Source organism: Echinops telfairi, unplaced genomic scaffold, assembly GCF_000313985.2.
Source record: "Echinops telfairi isolate 266 unplaced genomic scaffold, ASM31398v2 ScPeMD7_70;HRSCAF=299, whole genome shotgun sequence".
NCBI lineage: Eukaryota > Metazoa > Chordata > Mammalia > Afrosoricida > Tenrecidae > Echinops > Echinops telfairi.
The window spans coordinates 71,968,955-71,977,298 of record NW_022103968.1 but is presented as its reverse complement, the minus strand read 5'-3'; the positions used below and the strand labels follow the sequence as shown (position 1 = coordinate 71,977,298).

The following is an 8,344-nucleotide window of genomic DNA, read 5'->3' as shown; positions in this document are numbered from 1 at the left end:
AGATGGCTTACACTGCCCAGGGTCTGGGACCCTCCACAGCTGGCTGTCTGGGAGCAGGAATGACACGAGGTCTCCAGGGGCCGAGAGGGTCCTGGGCAAGTAGTTTCTCCAATTGTTCAGGGCCTGCCTGATCCACCTCGCCTCAGCTCCTTGGGTCAAGGAGGACAGGCTGATTCAGGTATGTTGACATCTATGTGCACAGTGTCAGCCTGGCCCACTGCCCGCTGGGAAAATAGCAGAGGAGGTGGGATCAGGGCCAGCCACCAAATGAGGCCCACCCTTGAGGACCCTGCCCAGGTCCCCTGGGGTTGGGAGCCTGCAGGTTGAGCCCTGAGCCCTCTCTCCCACACAGCCCCATCTGGTAGGATTTGAGACCCTCAGATGGGGCAGAGGCAGAGGGGCCGGGTGGAGAGTTTAGGGATGCCGTGGGAATTGAGCCTGTTTCCCTTGCTCCCCTCCCCACTGCCTATAGCTACAAGAGCCCCCGCCACCCCCAAGGCCATCTGGCTCCACCAGCTCGACTCCTCCACTTCCTCCTGCAACTGACTGTCTGCCTCCTGCTCTCCCTCCCCCAGATCCTGCCCTGTGGGGGTGCCGCCAGCAGCCACATGGCGCCTTTCTCTTCTGCTTGAGGCCTCGTGCTATAAGGCAGAGGCGAACTGCCTCCCCTGGGGTTCCTGAGGCTATAAAGCTTTATAGGAGCAAACAGCCTCATCTTTCTACCACAGAGCCGCTGAGGGGTTTGAACTGGTGATCTTGTGGTTAACAGCCCAATGTTGTACCTGCTGTGTCACCAGGGCTCCATTTGCTATGTGGTAGGCCTGGGGCTAAGGGAGCTGCGACTCACAGGCATGGGCCTCCGTGTTCTCATCTCTAAAATGGGCAGAATGTGGATGCTGCTAGACCAGGTTGCCAGGCATTTCTTTAGTGGCGTCACTGGGTGGGCTCAAACGCCACCTCTGTGGTTACCAGCCTACTGCCTAACTGTGGCGTCGCCGAAGCCCAACCCACTGCCATGGTACCAGTTCTGGCTCCCAGCAACTCCATCGGATGGAGCTGAGCTGCTCCCCAGTTTCCAGCAGGAGTCAGCCTCAGTTTTCTCCTGAGTAACAGCTGGTGGGTTTGAACCTCTGGTTAGCGGTCCACTGCACCACCCCTGCTCCTTCTTCAGTCAAGGACCCAAAACAAAGAACGACATATGCTTCCGGCATCTGTGCTGTGGGGGCTGTATTCTGCACGCACCTGTTTCCTGTCCATGTGCACATATGCATAGGTGTGCTGTGCACGTGTGCTGCGTGCGCACGCTTTGGGTGCAGGAGCACACAGACCCACGTGAACTGTGCCTGGGGGTTGGCAGGGTTCAGAGGATGAGGGTGTGGCTGTAGCTGTGTGTGGTGTGTACCTCCTCCAGGATCAGTACCTTCTGGGCAACATCCGTTCAAACCACCTCGCTCTCCCTCTGGCCAACTGGCCACCTCGCCGCCCCCCCATCTCCCCACCTGGTCCTGCCTAGTTGCAGAAGGGTACCTTGGAGTTGGGGCTGATTTCTCACTGCCCACGACACCTGCCCCATCCCCGTACCCCCAACCGCCGAGGCCACAGCTTAAGAAAAGAGCTCTTTATTCCACATCGTCCAATATTTTGACACAAGTAAAATAAAATGCATATTTTTATGTTCCGCGATCCGGGCGGGAGGCAGCGCTCTGGAACAAACGCTGCGCCACCCTGTAAACATGATGGGGTGGAGATGGGGGTGGGGGCAGTGGGCGAGGAGGGCCTGCCCTGCCATGGGGCTGCTCCGTATTGGGGCCGGGCTGGTGGGGGCGCCGGCCCAGGCTAACATGTGGAGGGAGTCCATATGCACACAGACCTGGTTGCAGAGAAAGGCCTCATGTCTGGGGCAGGTGGCCGGGTCAGCAGGGTCCGAGCACGGTCCACAGCGCCAGGGCCAGACCCAGAGGGGCGAGGCTGCAGGCCAGGCTGGGCAGGGTGCCCGAGCCATCTGTATCTCCACCACCGACGGCTGCCTGGCCCAAACGGCACTGGCTGCGCGTGCGGTTTTTGCGGGAACAACCTGGCCTCCGGCGTGGGCCTGTGGTGGGGGACGCTGGCAGTTCGGAACCCTCTGGCTGCAGCCCGATTAGTGGGGGCTCGGCCGAGCCAGGGAGGGTCCCGAAAGGGGAGTCATTGCTGTGTCTCGGGCTGGAGCCATTACTGGGTGGGCTGTCCCCTGGTGGCACACGCCCCTTGAGGGCATTGCCTGGGGAGGCAGGGCTCCCAGCCTCCAGCACTGAAGCCTTGTCCCTGGGGCCCTGCTGGCAGCACTTGGGTAACCCAAGCAGCTCATCGTTAGCGGGCCCACTGGCCCGGGCGGGATGAAGGGGCCTGGTGGCCATGGCACAGCCCTGCAGGTCACTGGCGGCCAGGCGTTTGAGGTCGTGGCTGGCCAGATGTGGGGGCAGGCTGCAGGGCACCTCGGATGAGGAGCCTCGGAACTGTTGCAGCCAGGCCCAGAGGGGGCGAGCCCGGCAGTCACATACCCATGGGTTGTCATTGAGTCGCAGATACTGCAAGGAACGCAGAGGCACCAGGGCCTCAGCTGGCATCGCCGAGAGGTTGTTGGCGAACAGGTACAGGGTCATGAGACGGCCAAGGTCTCGGAACGCGTGCGGGTGCACGTGGGCCACCCGGTTCTGGTGCAGCAGAAGGCGGTCGAGGCTGTGCAGGCCGAGAAAAGCCCGCTCGGGCACGCCGGGGATCTGGTTGCCATGCAGAAAGAGGTGCGTGAGGTTGCCCAGGTCTCGGAAGGCGTCATTGGGCAGTGCCTGCAGCCCGTTGTCCTGCAGGTAGAGGTACTGCAGGGCCACCAGCCCATGGAACAGGCCGGGACCCAGCTCCCGCAGGCCGCAGCGGTCCAGGTGCAGTGTGTGCAGGCGGCTCAGGCCACGAAAGGTGGTGGAGTCCACAAAGCGCAACTGACCGTTGTCGCTGAGGTCCAGCTGCTCCAGGAGGGCCAGACCGGTAAAGGCAGCGGCATCAATGCGGGCCAGCGCATTGGAGTGCAACCAAAGGATGGTGAGGTTGCGGCAGGCGTGGAAACCTGCAGCTGGCACCTGCGCGATGCGGTTCCCGTGCAGGAAGATGCGCTGGCTGGCAGCCGGGATGTCGGGGGGCAGGGCCTGCAGGCCTTGCTGCGGACAGCTGGTGGTCACCTTGGGCTCGTTGTAGCACACGCAGGCACCCGGGCATGGTGCTGCCACCCGCCAGGCCTGCAGCCATAGCAACCAGGCCAGCAGTGGACTCCCTGCGGAGACAGATGACACGTGAGGGTCAAGCCCCTGGGAAATTGGGTGCATGGGAGTCACATCTCAGGGGAAGAGCAGGCTGGGGTTCCAGACAAAGCAGGCAAGGATGGGAATTAGGGCCGGGGGCTTCCTGCTCAACCCACCAAGTCAGAGTAGATGTGTCTAATAAACCCTGGAAGCCACACCCCATTTTTGAAAGCCACGCCTGCAATCTTCACACTCCCCGTCACTGGAAACCAAGGGGCAGTCCGCCCAGCTCCCCCAAGGTCAGTTGCAGCCTCCCCCCGCCACCCCCAAACGCCCCCACCCCGGGATAGGCGCTCATGACTGCAGTAAACATGGAGGACCTGAGCCTGACTGCCACTCCCACTGGTCCCCACACTGTCCTTGGCTTCTCCCCTGTGCACTCAGCTCTCAGGCCAACATCTGGGAGTGTGCCGGCCGCAGGTGCAGACTGCTGCCAGGAGGCAGGGTGGAGCTGCTGGAGGAGAGGCTCTGGGCTTTCACCAGGGAAATGGTAGGATCTGGGTGGTTCCATCAACAGGCCTGCTGCATCCGGGACCCCGCAAAGACTGAGATTATGAGATGCCCCCGCCCATAAAACACTTCCTGCTCCAGCAGGGGAGCACTCTGACAGTCTTGCCCTCGCGTGGTGATTGCCTCCTAGTGCAAGGCGCTCACTCCTGAGCAGCTTCCCTCCACCCTAGCCACGGGGCTGTGGTAACAACACTTCAGCTCCACTGTGGGGCTCGACACATAGGGCCCCCTGCTCCTCTGGGCAGGCAAGCCCTCCTGAAGCTCCCTATCATGCTCCAGCCACTAGCAGGGCCCCAAGGCCCGAGATGGAGCTCATTGCCCCACCTTTAGCCACCTCTCCCCTTGAAACCTAATGACTCTCTCTGCCTCCAGGAGTGAGTCTATTAAAATGTGAATCCCCAGGGAGGGCTATGGCTTATCAGCTAGTACTGGAGCTATCACCAACACCAACACCAACACCTTCCGTGACAGCTAACACCTTCCCTGGCAGCTAGCTGAGAGCAGGGTTCCTCAGACATGAGGCCGGTTAAGTGTTAGTGTGGGAGCCAGGAGCAGGGAGGAGAGCCAGAGCCAGCTGTGACTCTGGGGCATTCCCACCCCTGCTGCCCACCTTCCCCATCAATGCCACTCAGGGTCTTTTTGGCTGGGGCTTGTCCCAAACCAGCCATACTCAGTCCCTCCATGACCACGCCCTTTCCAACTCTGGACTTTGTCTATCCTGGGCCCCAGAGCCCCTCCTCCTCGTAGGCTGCCCTCCCTGACCCCACCGTTCCTTTTGTCCTGTAGGACTGCAGAACAGTCATTGGTTACCTAGGGGTGGGACAGAGAGACAGGCCTGGCCCAGGAGGCCCTGGGAGCTGGGGCTCCCTCTCCAGGCCAGCTACATGGCCCCACCCCTTCCCATCCAGGCCTCGAGTGGGAGGCGGTGAGGTGCAGTGTGGCCCGATGTTCTATTTAAGCAGCTGACACCCTCACTTCACACATGTCCCCTCCTGGGAGAGTCAGGCTTCGTTCCATCGGCTCCCCACCGCTGTCTCACCTGCTGTCACGGGAGGTGATTGCTGTGCAGACAGCACCTCGGTCGCTGGGACCTGGGGGAGCAGGCAGGTCTGGGGCGAGCAGGGGAGCTGTGGCCCACCAGAGAACACTGGGGTGAGGCCAAGGGTCTCAGGAAAAGGTGGGCTGAGCCATCTGTCATTGCAAGGACCGAACCATATGACTGCCCCATGTCACCAGCTGAGTCACGCCACCCACCAAAGTCACACTCGGACCATGCCCCCACAGTGGCCTGTGCCCAGGGTTCCCACCTGACCTTGGCAGGGCTCAGGGCACTGCTGACTTTTCCATCCTCTCCAGCCTGGCCCCCTTCTGTGAGGGTCTGGAGTGTGGCAAGGAGGTGACCTGCCCCCCTGCATGGCCTGAGTCAGTAGCCAAGGGGGCAGCTCTGTGCCCCATAGCCTCCCCCTGCCACTTCCCGGTCACCATGGTAAGGGGTGGGCAGGGGGTATCTTCAGGGGAAATCAGCAAACTCAACGTGGTATCATGGCTCTCATGCCCACCAGGGGCTCTGAGGCCAGTACTGCAGGCCTCCACCGGCTCTGGGCCACCAGGGCCTCTCAGTGTCCGGGTCTGAATCCCCCGACCCCCACCCCCACCCCACTCAGCTGCCCACCCAGCGCTTTCCCGCTCTCCAGCTCTTCCCTAGAGGTGGCCACTTGGCTGTCCGGCTGTCCCAGCTGGGTCACAGTACAGGGTCCACCCAGGTCTGGCTCAAACAATCCGGTGAGGGGATGAGGGCCTGGGGCTGCGGTCAGTACTAGGATGGTCCGCTGCCAGGCTGGAAGGGCCTCAGGCTTTTAGGGGTGAATAGGGAGCCAAATTTTAGCTTAGGCCTCACCACCCACCTCTCCCGCCAGGGCAGCCACAAGAGGCAGGAGTGCCAGTGTTCTGGGCCCCAGAAAGATTTCTAGAAAGACAAAGCGGAGTGGTGTAAGGGGTAGAGCAGGGGTCTGGGTCTGCCCGGGGGACCCAGAGTGGAGTGGCAGGCACAGGGTAACTTTCCTGTGGCCGATGAAGATTCATGGGAACCAGAGGAAGAGCAGCAGGGTGGGGGAGGAAGAGGGTGGAGGGGCAGCCAGGTGGGACTCCCTCAGCCGCTGGCCAGCAGAGCAGCTATAGGCAGGAGGCTGCTGAAGTCAGCAGCTCTGGGAGGCAGGGCTGCCAGAGAGCAGGGATGGTGGCCAAGCAGTTGGGGGAGGGCTGGGGAGGGGGAGGTTCCTCCCATCATCCCCTGTTACCCCTTCAGCCCTGAGTGCCCCCTGGACAGTTGAGGTGCACAGGGGGATGTGGCCCCTCTGCCTCCAACCCTCCTTCTGCCCGCAGGGTCTCCTCCTTGCCCACCCCACCCCCCACCCCCACCTGAGTGCTGTCCTCCTGGGAATAGGCCAGGCAAAGTGCTGAACACCCAGCCAGGTGCTGGGGGCAAAGGTGTTGGAGAGCAGTGGGTGGAGTGCTGAGGCCCCTCTCCCCACAGACACCTCCCTCAGCTTGGCTAGTCAGTAGCAGCCTTGAAACACCCTAGCCTCCCTCCTAGCAATGGGATTGACAGGGGCCAACCACTAAGCCAACCCGAGACAGTGCCAGGCAGCCCCATTCTCTTCCCTCTCCAGCCCACTGCACAGATTAGCAACCTAGAGGCAGGGAGGGGGCGCACTGCCAGGGAGGCCCGGATGGAACCCACACAGCAGGCTCTATGGGGCCGGTGTGCAGGAAGGAGCCACAGTGCCAGCCAGAGGGGACCACAGGCGAATCTGGGTGGCTTGGGAGTGTAGGGCCCTCTGCTGTCCATGATGCCTGAGTCTGTTTATCTGTCATTCCCAAGCTGTATTTCAATAGGAGCCCTGGTGGTGCTGTGGGGTAGACATCGGACGGACTATTAACCACAAAGTCAGTGGTTCCAACCTACCTTCCCCCTAGGAATTTGGGGCCAACAGGCTTTGAGGGGTTGGGGTGTGGGGGCAGCCACAGCCCAGCTGGGCTCACGGTGGACTCCGGGGCCTCATCATTGCCCAGAGCATCCCTTGTGGAGCCGCATCGCAGATCTCTTTATGAGGCAGAGTAAGAAGCTACAGCTCAGCACAGGCAGCCAGAAATAGCTTAGGCAGTTGGAGGCTGGGGGGGGGTGGGGGGGTGCAGTGCTGTCCACATGCTGCAGAGGGCCAGGGTACCCGACAGTGCCACGTGCATACCCCCATCCCTGGTCTCCACTCCTGCTGGCCCCCACCCTCCCATCGTCCATCTGTCTGGCCCCCGCATCCTCACATACTTCTCACACCACCACCCCCCTTCCGCCCGTCCCAAGCAGGGCACCTCTGCGCACACAGACACGTGCAGGGACAGTGCTACTGCACCATGGGGCTTCCTGTGCTACCTCCGCCTCCTCAGTGCCAGGGTCGGTGGCAGGGGAGGGAGGAGGGCGAGGGCCAGTAACAGCTCCAGCAGGGCAGGGTGCTCTTACATGGGCTTCTGTGCCTTGCTGTCCCTGTTCTTGTGCCCTGAGAAGTGAGAGGCCCACAGTCTGGTCACCGAGCAGAGGAGTGTGTGGGGTTGGACCCATCCTTTGGAGCAGACAAAGCTACTCCAGGGCTGATCCTTATTATTATCCTGATACTTCTCAGTGCTGCGGGGCAGGGCCGGGTGGACAGGCTGGAGTTCGGCAGGGCTGTACCGGCAGAGGAGCCCCAGTGGTGCCGTGAGAGAAACGGGAATGCTAACAGAAAAGTCGGCCGTTTGAACCCATCAGCCCTTGCGAGGAAGAAAGACGAGGCTATATGCTCCTAGAGAGATTGACAGCCTCGAAAACCCCGGGGAATCGTCTTCCCCTGTCCTACAGTGTCACCCTGAGTCAGTGACTCAACGGCAGTGGGAATGTGGCTATTTTGGGCAAGATCACCCGCCATGGTGGGAGGGGGATGGGCAGGGCCTGGGGTGGCTGGGTAGTGGGGAGACTGAGGCCCAGGTCCACTTGGGGTTGCACTGTGGGAGGTGGGGGGGGGTCATGATGCCTCCACTTTATGCCGCTCTCGTCAGGACTGCTGGCTTACACCCTCGGCAAGAGGGCACCCACAGGGCCTGAGATGAGAAGGCCAGGTCCAAGGTGGGGTCCCTCAGTCCACTGTGCGTTCCTAAGAGTTAAATTGTGCTCCCCCATGCTATCTTATTTAATAGGAGTCCCAGTAGCACTGTGGGTTAGACTTTGGGCTGCCAACCCAGGGACCATGAAACCCCCCAGCCACTCCAAGGGAGAAAGATGAGGAGGCTGTCTGAGCCTGTAAGGCTTTGCAACCTGGGAAACCCTAGCTGGGGTCACAATGAGTTGGAATCGACTCGAAGGCTGTCGGTTTGGTAGGGCTCAAGTTATTTAGTGTGAGACTACTCCGAAGGGGTCAAGTTTATCTACCCATTTTTATAGGAGAGGAAAATGAGGTTGGGTGGGGAGATGA

The 8,344-nt window shown here is 61.2% G+C and overlaps 1 protein-coding gene across 1 annotated transcript; it reads right to left on the bottom strand.

Moving 5' to 3' along the window:
* Nucleotides 1-1,603: 1,603 nt before the first annotated feature.
* On the bottom strand, nt 1,604-3,472 carry RTN4R (reticulon 4 receptor). Its single transcript, XM_004701425.3, has one exon. The coding sequence runs from the start codon at nt 3,354-3,356 to the stop codon at nt 1,914-1,916; it is 1,443 nt and encodes a 480-aa protein (XP_004701482.3). The 5' UTR covers nt 3,357-3,472; the 3' UTR covers nt 1,604-1,913.
* Nucleotides 3,473-8,344: the final 4,872 nt, after the last annotated feature.